Below are 20,836 nucleotides of genomic sequence, written 5' to 3'. Positions count from 1 at the left end.
TATGAATTATACTGAATATACAATATATTTAAAAATGTACATACATATGTATTTTATCATTTTTTTAATAAAATCGAAAAGGTATGAAAATAATCGGATAATCGAATATAAGTCATTATAATTATAATTTAATAGCCACAAATATACGGCAAAAATATGTGCTAATAAATGGTATTCAAGGAAATAATAATATTTATACAGAAAATATTTTTAAATATTCATCCATTTTATTTTTATCAAAGAGAAAATACGTCGATAAATGAAGTTCTTTACTAGCTTTATTTTCATCTTTTCATCGAAACAAACAATAAATCAAGTGGTAGTATATTGTTTAAAAGAATATAGAGAAATAAAAATGTGATACAATAATAGAACAACGTTCGATTTTGTATCATACCTATGTCCTCTGTAACATAATGTAATCTACTTCCTCTAATCGCTTTAATCGAGTCTAAGCAAATTAAAGGTTAGAATTTAATAGTGTGAACGTAGCGTTAATATCGGTACCATGTGGTACCAAGAGGTGCATACATCCGATAGGTGCCACTTTGCCGATCCTTATGGATAAAAAAAAGTCAAAGAAGAGAAGGAGAGAGAAAGGGAGAGATAGAGAGAGAAAGAGAAAGAAAAAGTGTGTGAGAGAAAGAGAGAGAGTGAGATTGAGAGGAGAAAGAGGAGTCATAGGATATAAGGGTAGAGAACGAAGGAGGAGGGACGGAAAGAAAAGATATAGGAACATATAGCTTGTCGTTGGAGCGTTCAGCTGCATTCGCTTCATATTTTGAGACTTGCGCGCCATAAATCGACCTGCCGAAGCAGAATCTACCAATCAGAGTTCGGCTCTCTCGTTGAAGAACCAGTAAAGCTCGTTGACAGATACGCAACGCCTACTTCTACCGAGTCGTACATTTATCGTGGCAATCCACAGTTTAGAGATAGATACGACGTATTCGTTACTTAGTATTAAGATTGAAAGACAAATTTTTCGCAATTAAACACGCATTTTTTCATAAACACGCGTCATTTTTTATGAACGTACGGGGTTTTGCGCAGTTTTCATGACCCACATTATGATGGGGAGTTCGCTCGCTTTTTGGAACAGCTGTTGGGTGACGAAGATGGCGACTTCTTGGAGAGACGGGTGGGGAGGGGAATCGGTCGACGGTTGGATATCTTGTGCGATGCGCACGCATCTTGGCGGCTTCGCCGCCACGATCACCAGGGCCGTATCATTTTCATTAATAAACATAGGATTTTATTCTTTTACCATATTTAAAGAAAATATCAACAGTTGCAATTGCCATAACAAGTAAACGACAATTATGATTTTAATAACAATCTATCTGTGCATTTCTATAAGCAAGAATTTACTTTTGCTAATGTTTTTCTCCCAATTTTCCTATCAAATTTGAATATCTTTTCTCGTTTTGTAATTGTGACGAAGTTGAGTCGAGTTCACGTTAGATGATAGTGTTGAAATTAACGATGTATTCGCGCATAGAAACAAATCGTTCTATATTATCCGTTGTTAAATGCGAATTACGAAGAGAAACTTTAAATCCATCGAAATATCGTAATTACTATAAAAGATACGTTCAGATATATGCCGTGCTTCGTGTATGCTTTTGTAGTCGTTTAATTATCGTATTTAGAATTCTTTCATAGATGAGAAATGAATATGTTATAATTACTTGTCCTTACATTGTGTTTCGTTGACATTAAATATCACAAATTAAACTTCAATAAATTTGTTAAACCTTTTAGAAATAAATTAAGCATAGAATTTTGAGGAAGAAGGAGGGGCAAATATGAAAAGGAAGCTTTAATTTGATGAAAATATTTACTCGTAGATACTAAAAGGGTTTGTAGAGGAACACCAGCCGCGCATCCGTTAATACGATCCTGGAAGGTGGCCCCCCACTCCTCCTCGATATCTCCCCTACTATTCGACTTTCCCCGTCCCGCTAGGCGGCCAATCGGTTCCTTGTTTGCCATACAAAATCCAATAGTTTGCCTTGTACCTTCGTGCAGTGCGAGAATGTATTTCGTATTTTCTACGATTTTCGGCGGATAGCGCGGTAATTCTTTCGGCAGCTCGACGTGTAATTGCGAAAATGTGCATTCTCTCGTGTCTATTTACGCACACTACACGATTTCGATGGTCTTAAGAAGATATCAAGAGAAATAAGCATAAGAGCAGGAGGCAAAGACAGAAATTCCGGTTTAATTTCGTGATAGAAGACCGGACGCCCGTTCTTGCAAGAGGAGCAAAAAAAGAAGAAAAAGTTGTAGAAAAGAAGCGAACGAAAGGAAGGAAGAGAAGAGAGAAGAAGAAGGAGAAGAAGAAGAAGAAGAAGAAGGAGGAGAAGAAGAAAGAAGAAGAAGAAGAAAGAAAACAGCTTCTCTCCGGTTGGTTTGATAGAAATAAAGAAAAAAAAACTTTCGCGTTTTACCGCACACTGCGACAACGACAATAGCTATTACGACGACACAACGATACGATACGATACGACACGATACGACACGAGGGACAACGGAGGACGAGAACAACGGCGACGACGATGTCGTTGAAATCGACGTTGACGACGACGATGGTGCGGTAGCGACCTGGGAAAAGGGTCTTTTCTGTGTATTGGTAGTGCGTGTTGCCTCCGGTATCGCGGGAGAGACAGGCAGGGCGAAGGGGTTTGGGGAAACAGAAGAGGGCACGGTGGGGAAGGAGAGGAAAGAGAGAGAGAGAGAGAGAGAGAGAGAAAGAGAGAGAGAGAGAAAGCGTGTGTGCATACGTATGGCTCGTATCTAGCAAGAGAGAAAAAAGAGGTGGGGGAGGGGGGCGATACACACAAAACCGATATCCCTCGCCCGTAAGCTATTCGGGAAAATGTGTTATGTATTTACGTAGAATATTGCGTAACATCGTGGACCGGGAAGTATTTGAAAACGTGCAACACTGACAAGATTCTTCGTTCAGCTTGGTGCGCTTCCTTGGGTGTTTCGCGAAAATCAGGATCGTGCGCGTCTCCTACAGCTGGCCGTCTACCGGCACTCTTTCTTTATTATCATTTCTGTTTCTTTAGTTATTTGCGAGCTTTGATATAATTCTGCTATAAAAGAGGAAGAGAAGAGAATAAGACAAATATTTTGAAGAAAAAACGACGAAGACGACGATGACAAAGATTGTAACGATAAATAGCTAAAGAATGTAGAGACAGAGAAAAAAAAGTAAAAGGACAACACACCTCTCTTTCAACCAAAGAATTCAACAATCGTGCATAATATATTACTTGTCGTTTCCGTCGTTACGAAGAAATCATTTCCTTGTAATTTCTCTCTTGTCGAGTTCGAATTAGTTTTTTTCTTCTCAATAGGGGAAAATATTCTCCAATAAAAATTCGTATCTAGGTATTTTAATGTTTCTTTTGTTTGTTTCGGAAAGGAGCTTTTTAAATTTAAAAGCCATGGTCGTTTTCGAGTTTTCTGCCCCTCTTCTCTCTCCCACACACTCACACACACCGTCTTCTATTTCTACCACGCGAGGTCACGCGCAATAAGTAAGTTCTTCTCGCTTTGCTCGTTGGCGAGGAAGGTGCAGAGAGGCAGGGCGTAATTAAGTTTCTCTCTCTCTTTTTGTATATCGGTACTAGATGCGTGTCGTAGGTTACGAATTAAAAACTATGGCTACGATTATTTTCTTGGAAGAAAAAAGGAAAGAAGAAAGACGGAAATGGAGTAGTAAAAGAGAATACGGATAGAGGAATGTCGCTCGCGATGCGTGCAACACAGCACTCGACATACGCGCCGCTCTTTCATCTTTGTGAATGAAGCAGAAAGAAGTTCTCTCTCGTTCTCTTTCTTTACATTTTTTCGTCGGCAGGGAGCAAGAGGGGTAAAGTATCTACGTCGAGATGGGGATTAACGAGTAGTAGTCGTGTTTCTAGTTCGGCGGCTCTTCGATTCGTTGGTTCGTTCGTCGTTTGTCCGTCAGTCCGTTCGTTCGTCCGTTTCTTCCTCGCTGCCGCGTCACGATAAAACGATGTATGCATGCATGTATGTATGCATGCATGTATGTATGTGAATAATGGATGATTGGTGGGTAAGGCGCGCTTCTTCGATATTCTCTTTTCCGTCATTTTTATTTTTGTGCAATAAACACCCTCTTCTCTTCGTTCGTTTATTCTTTCTTTGACGATGACGACACTTTTTGATTATACTAAATATGAACACATCGAAATAGCAGTTAGTTACAGTTAAAAACAATTTTAAACATCAAACTGTTTGATAGATAAATGTAATAGTTATTAGAATCAAGAAGATATAATTTAACGCTCAATATCGATCCATCGTGCTTTCGACCTTATCTATCGCACTTGTAACACCATTATTAAACGCATCGAATTTCGCGGCTGTACGCTTTTGCCACACTACACCACCACTACACCACCGCCACCGCCGCCACCATGATTATTCTTTTCTCGGTGTCGTGAATATAGTGAAAAACATCGCTCGAGTGTAGCAGAGAGCAAGCGTATAGCGGAATAACTAAAACCCCTTGGAGTGAATGTCACTTTGGCACTTAAGTATAGGAACGCTCTTGCCTATGTATGTAATGTGCGCGCGCGTCCTACCTACCAACCTATCCATCCATCCATTATCTATCTATATAAGATATGTAATGTACTGCGCGCGCATGCATATATTTACGTGCGCACAATCTTAGATTGTTGTGTACACCGTCATGTATATCCCGGTACGACGATGCGATGAATTTCTAAGGTTAGATTTTAAATTCGCGTTTGTAATCCGTCATCTTTTTTCAAAAAGTGAAAAGCAATTTTGCCTTATTCAGAGTATTAGAAAAACGTAAGTTAATTGAGAGAAAAGGAACATATCTAGAAAATGAAGTAGAGAAAAGGCGTTGTTGTGTCTTCCTTTTTTTCCATACGCGCAAAGAGCCTACGTCGCATGTTTTATTCTTTCTGAAGCGTTACATTTCTGTTCGCGAAACAATGTTTTTAAAGGATGTTTCTCTATTAAATTAGTCTTGTTTCTTTTCTACATATTTTTATTCAAGTAGTTTTATGGTGCTCGTAGTGGCTTTGTGGCGGTTGTGAAGTGGTGAAGAAGGTTGCACGAATCACTGGGATGAAATTGTGTGCGTGAGCATTTAATCGTATTAGTAAGGAAATACAGGAATAGCATTTTATAAATTACCGATATTGTCAATATTTAGTAATAATTCATACATTCATCGTAATAAAATGTGTATGTGTTTACGTTTGATTTGATCGTAAATGTAATTTTTCTCAACAAAAATTCAGTTTTTTTTTATAAATAATCTAACCTATATGAGCCATGTGCAACTTTAAACGAGATATTTAATTTTTTTGGTTAGAAATATTGTTCATCTTTTCTATGATCATATATTTTAACAAAATAAAATATTCATGCCAATATGCTTCATATAATCTGATAATATATTTTTGTACAAGTATTTTTTAAATGAAAACTGATATACGTTCTGCAATTTTTAATCGCAAGTGATTATATATTAATGATTTAAAAATTTCATCAATTAAAGATCCAATCAAATCGTTCATCGAATTCGAACAATAATTGGTTAAGGAATTGATTAACATAACAATAATTATTTCAATTTAGAATTGGAGTTTTTATTGGGATAAGATTTTTTTGATTATATGAAGAAAGAGATAAAGTCGTTTAATAACAATTTCTAGTTAACGATTTAAATTTGAATTCTTCGTATTAGTGAATTACAGGAAATATAATAAATATAAACAATGGAATAATAGAGAGAAAATGAGAAGGAGAGATGAACAAATTTGATGTATATACTGAAATGTTGAATAGCTATTAATTAGGTATATAGACATTATGGATATGAAAATAAAGTACATTGTTACAGCCTCCCCTATGTGATTTGCCATGAAACGCGTTCGCGGGCTGGATGAAATAGCGTCATCAGCAGCAACGTTAAAACCTTCATCGGCGAGTGGAGGAAGTGGTCTAAGCGGTGGTGGAGGATTAGAGTATCACTCAAGCAGTGGAATAGGCCTGATTGTACCTGGTCAAGCAGTTCGATCTGTTACTTCTAAAGAAATGCCGGGAAGTATACAATTTGGTACTGCCCAAGCTCAGCAGCAGTATACCGGGGCAATTGTTGTACCAACTGCTACTCCATCCCCTATTAAAGTATGTTATATCGTTTTGATCTATAGAAGATCATCATATATATAAAATTTTATGTAAACCTAATGATTGTATGTAAGATTTTGCAAAAGAAAAATTATATACTTTTTTAGGGAACTGGATCTGCAGGAGGACTTAATTCTACATGCAGCGGTACTAATGTAAATACAGGTGGTGGATTACATGGTGGAATAAGTAGTGGAAGCAATCACAGCATGGGCTCTCAGCAACCGACTACAGGATCGCAAACTCAAGTTCACACACAACAGCCAACAATTAGACATAAGGTTTTTATCATGCTTATTATTAATTTAAGCAACCATCCGTTATTATCGTTAACAATGGAATTGTTTTTTTAGATACATTCAAGCAATGTGGCACCATTGGCATCTACTCCCCCAGGTCCTGGTTTAGGTGGCGGCAGTGGATCTCAACAATTTCAAAGACTAAAAGTCGAAGATGCGTTATCTTATTTGGATCAAGTCAAGTACAAATTCAGTGATCAACCACAGGTTTGAATTTTATTTTTCACATTTTTTATGCACTGATAGATAAGCTAATATTATATTCTTATTCTCTTTACAGGTTTATAATGACTTTTTGGATATCATGAAAGAATTCAAATCTCAGAGTATTGATACTCCAGGTGTTATTACACGAGTGAGCAATTTATTTAAGGGACATCCTGAACTGATTGTTGGTTTCAACACTTTTTTACCACCAGGCTACAAAATAGAAGTACAAGCAAATGAAAAAGGGTACGCATTCCAAGTATCAGTTAGTATTCCTAGTCCGACTGCTACTCATACGACAACGTTATCGCAACATCATTGTACGGTGAATGTTGGTTCACCACCTGTAGCAAGTCCGCCAACACAGCCAGCAAAAGCACCACCAGTTTTACAAATAATGCAAGGGTAAGATCTTTAACATACACAAATCTTATACTTCTTTCTTTCTTTTTTTTTTTTTTTTTTTATTTGTACCAAAACTAATATTTTATTGTCATATTAGGTTGGTGCTTAATAATTGCAGTGTAGTCATAATCTTATACTTAACGCTTATCTTCTAGTTGCTTTTTATTTAGTTATGTTCTAATAGTTAAATCAAATTGGTGCGATCGATTTTAATTTATATTATTCTCATTTTTCTTATTTTTCTATTTACGTCTATAAATTAGTTATGAAAAATTAGTCGGTAATAAGTACATTCGTGTGATTTTATTGAATGAATTAAAATCTGAATGTAAAGCACAGAAGAAACTTCTTTAAATTGAAACCATGCTTTTGATCATAAAATTAATTATTTTTTTTTTTTTTTTTGCTTTTGCAAATTTCGCTATGGAAAGAAAACTTTAACATTAAATTTTATTTCGAAGATATTTTAAAGCTACAATTATGTTAACGCCATCAACCTAATATTTGCTTTTGCAAAAATGTTATTTTTTTGTTTAGATCTGGGAGTATACATCATGCCTTGGCGAATAATATTTCCAACAGCAGTTTAACGGTTCATGCACCCTCGCCACCCCCTATTCAATCTTACAACAATTCTCATGTTAGTGCAGCACAAGCTCAGGCAGTAAGTCAAGCTCTTAGTCAAGCTCAAGATGGTATTCCGACTAGCGGCCAAACGCAACAAAGTCAACCTGTCGAGTTTAACCATGCTATTAACTACGTTAATAAAATTAAGGTTCGTTTTATCTTATAAATGATAATAATAATAATAGAAAGTTATGGATTAGATTTTGAATATACAGTAGGTATTCGAAGAGAGAATTAAATGTTTATTTATTGTATATGTACAATGTTATTGTTTTCTTTTAGAATCGCTTTCAAGGTCAACCTGAGAAATACAAACGATTTCTAGAGATATTACATACGTATCAAAAAGAACAACGTAATTTGAAAGAATCGGGTCATATAAGCGGTACAAGTACTGGTGGTAGTGCTGCTACTAATGTTAAACATTTAACAGAAGCTGAGGTTTATAGTCAAGTTGCTAAATTGTTTGAAAATCAAGAAGATCTACTTGCAGAATTTGGTCAATTTTTACCAGATGCGACTAATCAGCAAAGTTCGTTGGTGAGTCCTGCGATTGAAACATGCATGTTCAATATTTTAAGTATTAGATACAAATATATATTAACTTTTATGCTTTCCTTATTTCCTCTTTTTTTTAAATTATTATCTGCATAATACGAAGAAGTAATTTTGTTTAATTATTAATATTAATCAGGACTAGTCTGCTATGTTTCAGAGTAACAAAACTGCTCCAGTAAGTGATCATACAACAATAATAAAGAAACCATTGAGTCTTAAAGCAACTTACAACAATTCTGCTAACATTTCACGAGATCTTCGGGAATCAAGTGGCACTTGTATATTGGAGCGTGATACCAGAGATCACAGAGATCGTGATCGTGAAAGAGATAGATCAGGCGTCCGAGAAATCAGCACTGGTCAAAAATTGGGTCACAGTACAGGCCAGCTAAAAAGGAGTCCATCATTTTCAACTTCTGTTACGGGAGGCAATTCTCACATTCAACATGGACCACCACCATTAAAAAAGCACAAAGTAGCATCAATGCGAGATGTTACCATAGCTGAAGCTGGAAAATATGGTACATTGAACGATTATGCATTTTTTGACAAGGTTGGTATTTTTTTTTTTTCTTCTATTTAACCTTTCTCCTCTCACTCTCTTTATATATATATTAATTTGACAATAATATATGATTTATTGATTATGTTGTAGGTTCGTAAGGCTTTAAAGTCACAAGAGGTCTATGAAAATTTTCTCCGGTGCCTTGTACTTTTTAATCAAGAAATCGTTTCTAAATCAGAATTGATACAATTAATTACACCCTTTCTTGGTCGTTTTCCGGAGCTTTTACGTTGGTTTAAAGATTTTCTGGGCCATTTATCTGATTCTTCCAATACATCAACAAATAATACAGGGAGTGGTCTAGGAGTCGAAGCACTTCCAAATAACGTGGCGCGTGGCCACCAAGAACGACCTCAAGGTGATTTAGCGATGGAAATTGATTATACAGCGTGCAAGCGATTAGGAGCTTCATATTGTGCTTTGCCTAAGTCTTATGTTCAACCAAAATGTACTGGTAGAACGCAATTATGTAAAGAAGTTTTAAATGATACATGGGTATCATTTCCAACTTGGTCAGAGGATAGTACATTTGTTACATCAAGGTAAATAAAACATTATAAGATATTTCTCGATATAGTTTCTTTTTGTTTTTTAAATTTAAAAATTTTAAAGCTATACAATATCGTATAATGACTTTGCAGAAAAACTCAATATGAAGAATTTATTTATCGTTGTGAAGATGAAAGATTTGAGCTTGATGGCGTGATAGAAACTAATGCATCGACTATTAGAGTATTAGAAGGTGTCCACAAAAAGATGAATAGGATGAGCCAAGAAGAAATTCAAAAATTTAAACTCGATGATTGTCTTGGAGGTTCTTCTCCCACGATACATCAACGTGCATTAAAAAGGATATATGGAGATAAAGCTGCTGATATTATAGAAGGTCTTAAAAAGAATCCTGTAGTTGCAGTACCAGTCGTTTTACGACGTTTGAAGAGTAAGGAAGAGGAGTGGCGAGAAGCTCAAAAAGGTTTTAATAAAATTTGGAGAGAACAGAATGAGAAATACTATTTGAAATCTTTAGATCACCAAGGTATTAATTTTAAACAAAACGATGTGAAAGCTTTAAGATCTAAAAGTTTATTTAATGAAATTGAGACCTTATATGACGAGGTTAGTATATCGTGTAATTAATCTGTTCAAATTAATCTTTTTGGCTATTACCTGATAATTTTAATAGATATTGATATGTGTTATTACAATTCTTTTATAGAGACACGAGCAAGTAGATGAAGGTACCAGTGATAATCAAGGAAACAGTGGTCCGCACTTAGTGTTACCTTATAAAGACAAATCTGTCTTAGATGATGCAGCTAATTTATTGATACATCATGTCAAACGGCAAACTGCTATTCATAAAGAAGATAAACAGCGTATCAAACTCTTACTTAAGCATTTTATACCAGACCTCTTTTTTCATCAACGCCAAGAACTTAGTGACGATGAGAGAGATGAAGATGGTAGATATTATTCTAAATATATTTTAACAAACGAATAAATAATATTTATATATATATATTAGAGTTAATCTTGAGATTGTGCGAATTCTATAGAATGCCTGGGGCATTCTGCAGTAAATCGGGGAATCTGTGAAGCATCTGCATATCATACACATTGTCCAGTGATTTCATAGATTGCCCAGATATTCTATAGAACGCCTAGAAGGAAGGTTCAGGTAATCTATAAAATTTGCTTCATTTGGTTGTTTTAGAGATTAGGAGGGGGAAATAAATTGAAGCAATTTTAAGCGAAACAAACCATTAAAATCTCCTTCCTTAAAATCACTTCCCCCAATCTCTAAAAACAGCAAAATGAAGCACGTTTTATAGATTAACTGAAACCTTCTGGTGCATTCTATAGAATAACTGCAATCTATATAATATCCGAAACTTGTTTTCAGTTGTTTTGGGCATTCTATAAAATGTTCTTCGCGAACGGGAATTTTATAGAATGTCTGAGCATTCTATGCTTCTTCACATTAACTGTAACATATATACGGGCTAGTAATTTATAACATAAGTAATAATGTAAAATAAGTCGTAAAATCAATTTTTAAAATTTTTGGCTTGCTCTGTTTTTACAATTACACACACACATGTATATTTTATATTAATTAATTGTTTTAGATGACAAAGAGGATGTGGGTGTGGCAGCATGTAGTAATTCTCAATCTATAACCATGTCATCGCCACATGGTGGTCTTCAAGCAAACAGGAGTAAGGCCCCACTTTCCCCAGTCCTGTCTTCCACTTCGGTTAAAGTCGAACCTGATATCAAAATACCCATGCATGCCCTATCAAATGATCCTGAAGAGGCATACACTCTTTTCATGGGCAGTAATAATTGGTACCTCTTTTTGAGGTTACATCACATCCTCTGTGAAAGATTAACTAAGATGTATGAGAGAGCGGTTACCCTTGCAGAAGAAGAATCTAGATACAAACAACAACGTAAGGAGAGTACTGCTGTGGCTCTCAGGTTAAAACCAAAAAGTAAGCGAATCATTCCAAGTTTTTTCTATTAGGGAAATTAGATATATCTGCTTTTTATTTTATAACATATAGAAATATATCTTTTTTATTCAACATAGGTGAAATAGAAATCGAAGATTATTATCCTGCCTTTTTGGATATGGTGAAAAATGTTTTGGATGGAAATATGGAGAGTACGGCGTACGAAGATACATTGCGTGAAATGTTTGGTATACATGCATATATTGCTTTTACTTTGGACAAGGTTGTGACATATGCTGTGAGACAAGTATGTATAATATTTTTTTAGTAAATCATTATTTATTTATAGTATAAGTTTTTCTATTTTTTGTTCTTTTTTTTTTTGTATTTTGTGTAGATAATAGTATTTTTATCACTGCCATATATTAAATGCTAAAATAATATATAATGCAATTTTTATAGTTGCAGCATTTAGTGTCCGATCCTATATGCCAACAATGTATGGAGTTATTTCAAAGAGAACAACGTCAACCAAAAGAAAGTAGTGGAGCTGGTGGATTATGTGTTACAGCTTATATGAGGCTTTGTGCTGAACTTTCGTATCAGCGTAAAGCAGAAAAAGCAATGGCTGATGAAAATTGTTTCAAAATATATAGTAAGTAAACATTTTGCGATATATGTGGACTACATAATTACAAAAGTATATTTTCCTCCTAAATAATAAGTTATATCAAAATATTTATTCACAATATGAAGGAAAATAAGTTTATTTTTAAAAATTTTAAATGATATAAATCTAGACATTTGTTTGATTTTATATCATTAGTTATAAATTTAGAAATATTTCTAAGTATCTTTCTTATTACATTTTTTTTACTTCAAATGAATATCTTTTACAGAATGACTTAATCAATATAATTAATTTTATTGCAAACAATTATGGATATTTTTGTAAGATTAGTAATATTTCATACCATTTATGCACACTTATATACAATTGTTAACAATATTCATTTTGACGATATTATTAACATGCAGTGTAGATTTATTTTATGTGAATATTATTTCTTTTTGTATACTGATTCAAAGTATCTAATATAAAAATAATTATTTCATTATATATCATCTATTTATATCAAATATTTTGTGTAAAATAATTGTTTTGTATTACAGTATAAAAAGGATTGTAAAATGACAATGGAACTATTGGATACAGAAGGTGATGAGGCAATGGACAGTGGTTGTAGAGAGAAAGAAAGAGAAGGAGTTATGGTATCTGAAAAATGGTCAACTTATGTGGAGAGGTTCTCTGCTCCGCCTGGTCAAACTAGCCCGAAAGATACTTCTGCTGCGGTAGACAATGAGCCAACGACCAATCATCCTGTGAGTAGTGACCAGGCAGCAAGGGGGGTTCGGGGCAGAAAGCGCAAGAACACTGACATTAGCAAGAAGGTATAGGATCCACATCCCTTTTCATAATCATTGCCAACCTTCGAATTTACATTCACTTGTATTTTGGTGTCTGTGATCGGAGTTGTAACGTTATCTATCGGTTTTAAATCAGTGACCGAAACACAAACAACAAATCTATTTTAAGAAGTTAGTATTTTCTTTTTCTTTTTATGTTAGGGCTTAAAAGGCAAATTAAAAGTTAATTAACTAAAAGTAATAATAAATAAATAAATAAATAAATAAATAAATAAATAAATAATAATAATAATAATAATAATAATAATAATCTTAAATAATAATCTTAAATAATAAATTAATCTACTAACAACAACAACAATAATAACAATAATAATAATAATAATAATAATAATAATAATAATAATAATAATAATCCTAATACTAATACTAATAATAATAATAATACTAATAACAATAATAATACTAATACTAATAATTAGATATCTTCTCGGGAATTTGCCTTGAAGCAGTTACTGTTGATTTCCCACCATGTGGGAAATGCTTTTAAGAAAATTTCAACTTTGACATAACTTATTATGTCATCACTATAAAGATATTAATAATATTATATGGAAGGTTATTTAGAATTTTCTTATTTTATGTAAATTATCTGTATAGTGGCAGGATTTTATAAATTGTAGGGTCTGATAACGTGAAATCTCTATATGCAACGTATTTTATATACGTAAACATATACGACGTATTAAAAAGTTTTTAAATCAAAGAAAAGCAAAGCTTATACATACATTTATTTTCGTAATGCTTAAAGACTTTTAGATACATAACGGTTTTTTACTATGGATTGCAATGTGGTGCTGCAAAAAATGTAAAATGCTGTGAAATAGAGTTAAAGCCTTTGTTTATTTTATTATTTCCTTATTTTTTGTTATTTAATTACTAAGAACATATAGGAGTGATATAAAGTAACCGGTGAATTTTATCTTAACGGAAAGTAACATAGAGACAAAATTTTATTTTCGTATTTAAGTATTTTTTAAAATTTGTTAATTTGTATATATATATAATAATATATTTTTTTTTTCTTATTTTTTTTTCGTGTTTTGTTACAACGTTGTAGTAATAAACTATAACAAGAGCTTTTTTTATTAGTTGTAAAGAAATTTTATTAATTTAAAAAAATAAATCGTAATTAAATTTTCTTTAGTTTTGTTTCGTAATTTTATTTATCGTTTAAAAGCAATATCCATGTATTGTCTATTGCAGCATGCGTATAATATATTTAAAAGAAAACAAAAACAACACATTTATATAATGTTATAATTTATAAGCTTTTCTTGAGCTTGCTTTTTATTATTACTTCATAATTATAATTGTGATAGCTGCATAATAGTACTTATAATTAATCTGTAAAGAAAGTAGAATATTCGTTAAATCTACTATTTTGAAGAAAAAAGGGAAAAAATTATATTACAAATAGTCTTGTCAACATCTTCTGTGGACATTGTTATACCGCCATGGTATGTATTGCCATGTTGACATATGAAATTTAGTGAAATCGTCTAAAATAATATCAAAATTGACTCAACGAAATGAATAGGGGAAAAGTCTCGTGTATATAATTATGTATCATCATGTATCATCGTATACTGTCATCGTATCGATCGTCGCTCATCGTTGATATTGCCCTTCACGATCATTTAAAAACGAATACGGTTAGAAGGTTGATTAATTATGGGTTCAAAAGTAGTAGTATTTAATTATTGAAAAACGCATTTGCGTAATTAGGGTGTGTATGCATATAACATACAAATCAACATTATTTGAGCAGTGCCATAATGAGTGTAAAATATAGTGATATATGCATATATATATACGAAGTTTCATATAATATTTGGTACAGTCGATTCTTAAAGTTTCTTTTATTTTCTTCTTATGACACTGCATATATATATAGAGAGGATATATAAATATATATGCATAGGTGTATATATATATATATATATATACATACATACATTATATAAGATAATATTAGAAGGTATGAACATTACTTTGTGCTCTAAAAATGTAAATATTTTATCACATGAATTTGTACATATGTTTTTGATATGCAGTTTAGGTCATTTGATAATGCATCTCTTATTTGTAAAACCATTTTTTCACTATCACGATCAGTCATTTTATAGTGGAGCCTTTGGAAACAGATATATGAATAATTGACTTTTAAATATATCATTTTCACATTGTATTATGCCATGCATGTGTATGTTCTTATATGCCATTTGATTTAGATTAGATAGTTTCTTTTACAATCAATTATTATAAAAAATTAATTTAGTATTAAAAGAAGTTCATTGCTAATTTATGTTTTTCTCATAGAAAAGTGATATAATTTTCACAGACGCGTTAGAAAAATACTATTTAAAGTAATTCATAAAACTTTGATCATTTAACAAAATTCTATATATACACAAGCAAAAATGGTACATAAATGTGAGCATGCTCGTTCCATCAGATATAACCGTGGTGTAAATCAAATTCAACGAGATTATTGAAAGGAAAATAAGGCGATCGAAGGCTGTCTGTCTGGTTATGGAATGAGTATGCTTGCATATATTAATTTAGGCATAAATTTTAAATAAATATACATACAACTGTGTGTGGCATGAACCAAGTGTGTGTAAACTTAACCATTGTACCTTCATTGAATAGGTGTGTATATGATATTTTTTGCTATGTACATAGTAATATGTAATTAGTACAGCACAGATAATACGTGCTGTAACATATAGTTGCAAAGAGTTGCTTACATGCTTACTGGTTCTACATTATTAATTATGGTGAAAAAATGCAAGACAATGCAGACATATCACATCATTATCGGATAGTTTACCAAAGGCTTCACTTTTTCTTACATAGTTAATTTAGTCATCATTCTTCATTCTACTTGGAACATGAATTAATTCCAGTGATAATCATTTGTTATTCTCCCGTTCGGATTTTGACCTTATTCTATTCTTGCATTTTGAATCTGAAAAATGACATCTTTCGGCATTGAAATGTGGTTTTAAATCTATGATACGAACTTTTTTACTCCACTTATCTTCGAAGTATGTATGTTAAAATAACTTTAGAGTAGCTATTATATTCCAGTATTTATTTAGTAAAATATCAAGAAAATTGGCGTATAACATTGTGTCAAAACTTTCTTCAAGATTATATTTATTTGGTAAAAATGGTCAAGTTTAATAACAACAAATCGATATAAAAGTTTTAGTTTATGGTATGGAATAGAAAAAATAATTAACCTGGAGAAAAGGAGTAAATGATCACAGAAAGTATTAGTAGCAGCATTGTCTTCTACGTGAACAAAATGTAAATGTGCATTCTGACATGACATTGCATCGGAAAATTTTAAAAGCTATATATACATATATATATATATATATATCTTTACATGTTAAATTTATGAATTTAACATAAACGTTAATATCTTCTATTTTCTTAGTGATTTAATAATATTTTAGTAGATTCGATAGCACAAATTCATAATTTCGCATATGTAATTATTCTCATAGGCAGTGTGTGTGTAATAATACCACTGTAACATTTGTAATATAATTTCATTGAAATTCTCATGTAAAACGTTTACAGACAAAAGTTTATGTGATCGTTGTAAGCTCATATCTATGTTTTCATACAACTGCAGTAAATTTTAAACTCTATAAAAAAAGTATATATATATATATATACATATATATATATACATACATATAAGGCATATATATGTATATATATTTTATAACTGTAACCTGTATATGAAATGAATATGCATATAATGATAGATGAAACGATATTGTATAGAAGAGAGATATTGAAATACATGAACAGTGCTTTTAAACATTATTGTCTAACATCATTTTGTACCACTAAATTTGTTACGTTGATACGCCGAACTCGTTTTTTGTATGGGCTTTGTGCTTATACTATATTCTGAAGATTCTTTAGTATACTACCTAAATTTCTTATTGTCTATGCATATATAGATACATGTTTTGTATATATGATTGTGAATTTTAAGTCTTATGATTTTTCTTCTTATCTGATTTTATTTAAAATGTTCTTATATACAGCTTTAATTCATTGTCTATTTCATGCAGATGGAAATTATGTGTTGAGAGTAATATATCTCTTTTCTAACATATTTCAATTTTAAAATAGTAAAAAAGAAAAATCTTACTAGTAAATCTCTAATATTTATGGCAAAATTACATTAATGTTTCTCTTTTTGTTGTTATACTTGGTATTTTCAAGAATACAATGCTACATATATATGTCAGTCGGTTAACTGTTTGGGCATGTTCTCTCTCTTAAATGTGATTTCGAGTTTTATTTTGGTTAAGAAAAGACTCCTGATCCCCATAGTATTAATTCATTTAATGCATTTACATTTTCGTTTTAATTTCATTTAGTATAAGCAGTTTAATAATTCTATTTTTGTATATTTTATTATGCATTTGTCTATCTCTCGTTGGTGTGAGAGATTGGTTGCACGTTAGTTTAATTATTATTTTCTTTTACAATAGTATATTAATTTGAACACTTGTATATTTGTAAATCATAGATCGAATGAAAAAGTTCATAATATAGTTTTATCTATGGTGGTATATTGGGGAAAGAAATGTTTCGGGATATTTATATAAATACACATGTTATTTTATAAACAATTTACTAAATTTATATTTTCTCCAAATGTGAAAATTACGTAAAATATAAATATATTTGTGTTATTCATCATACGATCATACGTTTAGTAGAATTAACATATTTTTAAAATTTTTGGTATAAAGGACAGACTATTTTACATTTCTCGTAATTAAATCAAATAAATACGTTTAACGGATTTAATATAGTATTAGTAACTGCTTCACTTTGTAACAATGCATTCATTTTTATCACTAAGACTATTAAATATGCACAAAGACAGATTGTTAGTCGATATGAGATTGGCTGAGAATAAATTTGATATCAACATAAAAAGAAAAAGAAGTAATATAATGACAATTATATAGAAAATTACATTAACTATATATTTCACTTTATAATGTATGAAATGAGAGATATTTATTTGCTTAATTATTCAATTTAACACTAAACCTATCATGACGGGTTGAATGAATGACTTTTTTAAGCTTTTTAGCTGAATTTCTTACAATTTTTAGCGCTATTTTGTGAGTCAAGAATTCTTATTGCTTAAATGGTATACTTTTTGCTATAAATACATCGTAAAATATATGACTTGAAGACAGGTCATTCTACCCACTGTAGTAGAAATACATGAACCATCGGTATGTTTAGTGTTAAGTAATTATTAAGATAGAAAAGGGAGATTTGTGGTTCCTTCATAAAATTAATATTCTTGCAAATATTTTCTTTTATAAAAATTTATTATAACACATATATATATAAATTTATTTTGAATCTTATTTTGAGTATTGTCAAAAGTTTGACATATTCTTGCAGGGAGTTAATAGTTATTATGTGTTATATAAAGATTAATAAAGATTATCGTTGTTTTAAGATTATCAAAATATTTTCATTATTTTTTCTAATTGCAGTTTATTGAAAGATAGTAATGTGAAATAATTGTTATAGATGGATGGACACGGTTGGAGTTCTTTAAACAGGATTTTGGCAGGACGAAAACCAGTGTTTTTATGTCGAAATGTCAGACAGTGGCGTAAAAAAGCTGCACAATTGATGAGAGCGTCTGTGCCTACTGCTAATCATTCTGATAAAGTATCAGAGTAAGTATATCATTTTATAATATTTTTCTTTCTTTCTTTTTCTACCTAATTAAGTTATATTTGAACATAAACATAAAAGCTTTAATATATATATAATTTTCATTTATTTTCTTTTTATTTTAGAACATCCAGCAAAGATAAAACACTGGACAATGTCAGTGCACTTTTGAAAAGGCCGTCGGGCTTAAGATTGACGGATACTGGTGATACGTCGGAAATTATTGCTGCTGATGAAACGCAATGTCGTTTCAATCCAAATAATTATCAGATGCTTTATGTTGCCAGTAAAGAAGCTTTTCTTTATAAACAAAGTTCATTTAGTCGAGCTAGGGAGGTATGTGTATATAAAATCTAAACAAATATTTATAAATAATATTATTGTTATTATTATTATTATACAATGGAACCTCGATTTGCGAGCATATTCGTTTCGGAAACATGCTTGTAATTCAAAACACTCTTATATCAAAGTGAATGTCGTTTGCCAAGCGTATTACAAGACACCTCGCTCGTTTATCAAATTAAAATTTTTTACTTGTCTTGCAAAACACTTGTAAATAAAGTTACTCGCAATTCAAGGTTTGACTGTATTACAATAGCTATTATACTTTGGACCTATTAACTATATTATTATGTAAATAAATTTTCTCAACAGTGTCATCCAGCAGTGACAAAACACTTGAATTCTAAATTTCATCAGTGGCTGTCATCATGGGCATCTAAAAATGTCGCAGATGTTCAACATCGGCTGTGTCAAGATTGGTTAATGGGACGATACGAGAATTTAATTCCTCATAGAACGCGTGTCATTACAGACAATGATCAAACGCGATCACCGTATAGACAATATAATCGGTATCGGGTTGAACGCTTGCAGTCGGATGTTCTTACAGAACCATGCATGTAATTTTAATATATTTTCTCTTATTTGTTTATTCTTTTTTTTTCGACGATTATCTATTAATTTTTAACATGACTAAAATAAGCAACATTTACCCGTATTCATGTACATGTATTTAATTACTCGATTTCAATGTACGTTCTTTTAGATCACCAAATGATTATGAATCGATACATTTAAAATACTATGTATTGTATATGGATCTCGAAATATTTTTGGCCTCGCGTTATATATTCAGCTAAATATTTTTATTTACATTACTAAAAAGATATTCAATATCTCTTATAAGAGCCTCTCTTCGATTATTGTATTAGAATATAACAAAGGATGTATTTAACCAATTATTATTGATTTTTTTCCGTGTATATATTATAATTTACTAAGTTTAACATTTGACAAACACAATATCCTTCATTTTTTACATATATTATCTAATTAGAAATATCACAGGCTGTCATCGCGTGTACATTATGTTACATCAACGTAATATTCTAATAATATTTTATTATTAACGAAAATAGCTTCGAATAACAAAATAATCCTCAGTGTACGTTCTCTTTCTCTCTGTATATGTTCTCTATATATATTGAAATGTATGAAGAAGTTGGTACATTATTATAATTTTATAATTAAATCACAAGTAATAATACGAGTAAATAGAATTCTTAAAGATAATCTGATAAGGCTTGTGTAAAACATTCTAATGATTTCAATTTTTGGACACGTCTTGAGTTATTTAAAAAAGAAATTTATTCTGACTTAATAGCATTTTACTTTTATAAACGTTTTTACTATTTTGGTATTTTATGAAAATACCATAGTTAAATGAACTTTAATAGATCAAATTGATGAATAATTTTGTATTCATTTTATATACATACACACGTTGTGATCGTACAATGATTTATCAATAGTTTTTGTAATGATCTTCACAGAAGCGTAGGGTTTTTCAAAGAAAAAAAAAAAGAATAATCAATATAATTATATATATATTTTTTTAATTTCTCAAAAAATCCTATTAACAACGAAAGTAAATGTCCTTCGTTATATTTTATATCCCGAAAGGCCTCATAAATATTCTCTTTAATATTTCCAATGACATATTCCTCTTACTTTTCTTCTTTATTGTGAATTCATCGATTCATAGTTTCATTTTCATTTTATAAGACACGCCGATTGATCGTAATTTTTTCAGCTAATTCTACATGTATATCATATGTGTGTACATATGTGTATTCGTAGAGATGTCTTAAACGCAGTTAAATAACGTTATATTCCTGTATATAGTACGCTTAAATACTATTATATACATTTCATAAAAAGTGTTACATTGTATTAGAATACGAGAAGAGTTTCATAACTGTACA

The 20,836-nt window shown here is 31.3% G+C and overlaps 1 protein-coding gene and 1 long non-coding RNA gene across 8 annotated transcripts; one reads left to right on the top strand and one right to left on the bottom strand.

Moving 5' to 3' along the window:
* Positions 1 to 205: 205 nt before the first annotated feature.
* On the bottom strand, positions 206 to 4,624 carry LOC122514331. 2 transcript variants are annotated; one of them, XR_006303024.1, is made up of 2 exons: positions 4,154 to 4,624; positions 206 to 557 (listed from the first exon to the last, which is right to left on the bottom strand). It is a non-coding gene; the product is annotated as an uncharacterized LOC122514331 (long non-coding RNA). The 2 variants fall into 2 exon arrangements; XR_006303025.1 differs by lacking the exon at positions 4,154 to 4,624 and adding an exon at positions 1,845 to 1,938.
* Positions 2,369 to 19,987, top strand: LOC122514329 (paired amphipathic helix protein Sin3a). 6 transcript variants are annotated; one of them, XM_043631063.1, is made up of 18 exons: positions 4,538 to 5,152; positions 5,924 to 6,210; positions 6,321 to 6,494; positions 6,567 to 6,719; positions 6,793 to 7,124; positions 7,662 to 7,899; positions 8,034 to 8,291; positions 8,467 to 8,862; positions 8,965 to 9,416; positions 9,516 to 9,990; positions 10,091 to 10,337; positions 11,004 to 11,369; positions 11,468 to 11,637; positions 11,793 to 11,987; positions 12,504 to 12,782; positions 18,417 to 18,568; positions 18,692 to 18,902; positions 19,224 to 19,987. In XM_043631063.1, the coding sequence occupies exons 2-18, from the start codon at positions 5,944 to 5,946 to the stop codon at positions 19,473 to 19,475; spliced, it is 4,617 nt and encodes a 1,538-aa protein (XP_043486998.1). In that variant the 5' UTR covers positions 4,538 to 5,152; positions 5,924 to 5,943; the 3' UTR covers positions 19,476 to 19,987. The 6 variants fall into 6 exon arrangements, with proteins under 6 accessions (XP_043486997.1, XP_043486993.1, XP_043486996.1 ...); XM_043631062.1 differs by lacking the exons at positions 4,538 to 5,152; positions 18,417 to 18,568; positions 18,692 to 18,902; positions 19,224 to 19,987 and adding an exon at positions 2,369 to 2,409 and having other exon boundaries at positions 11,793 to 11,985; positions 12,504 to 12,584; XM_043631058.1 differs by lacking the exons at positions 4,538 to 5,152; positions 18,417 to 18,568; positions 18,692 to 18,902; positions 19,224 to 19,987 and adding an exon at positions 2,369 to 2,409 and having other exon boundaries at positions 8,452 to 8,862; positions 11,793 to 11,985; positions 12,504 to 12,584.
* Positions 19,988 to 20,836: the final 849 nt, after the last annotated feature.

The sequence above is a fragment of the Polistes fuscatus genome, unplaced genomic scaffold, assembly GCF_010416935.1.
Source record: "Polistes fuscatus isolate 324 unplaced genomic scaffold, CU_Pfus_HIC Scaffold14, whole genome shotgun sequence".
Classification (NCBI taxonomy): domain Eukaryota; kingdom Metazoa; phylum Arthropoda; class Insecta; order Hymenoptera; family Vespidae; genus Polistes; species Polistes fuscatus.
This window is presented reverse-complemented; position numbering and strand designations above follow the sequence as displayed.

What these genes read in the sequence shown, in the direction of transcription:
- LOC122514329 (XM_043631063.1), top strand. Translation starts at nt 5,944, where the DNA reads ATGAAACGCGTTCGCGGGCTGGATGAAATAGCGTCATCAGCAGCAACG. An exon ending in CTACTCCATCCCCTATTAAA is followed by an intron (nt 6,211 to 6,320) that starts GTATGTTATATC and finishes ATACTTTTTTAG; the next exon opens with GGAACTGGATCTGCAGGAGG. An exon ending in CTAATCAGCAAAGTTCGTTG is followed by an intron (nt 8,292 to 8,466) that starts GTGAGTCCTGCG and finishes GCTATGTTTCAG; the next exon opens with AGTAACAAAACTGCTCCAGT.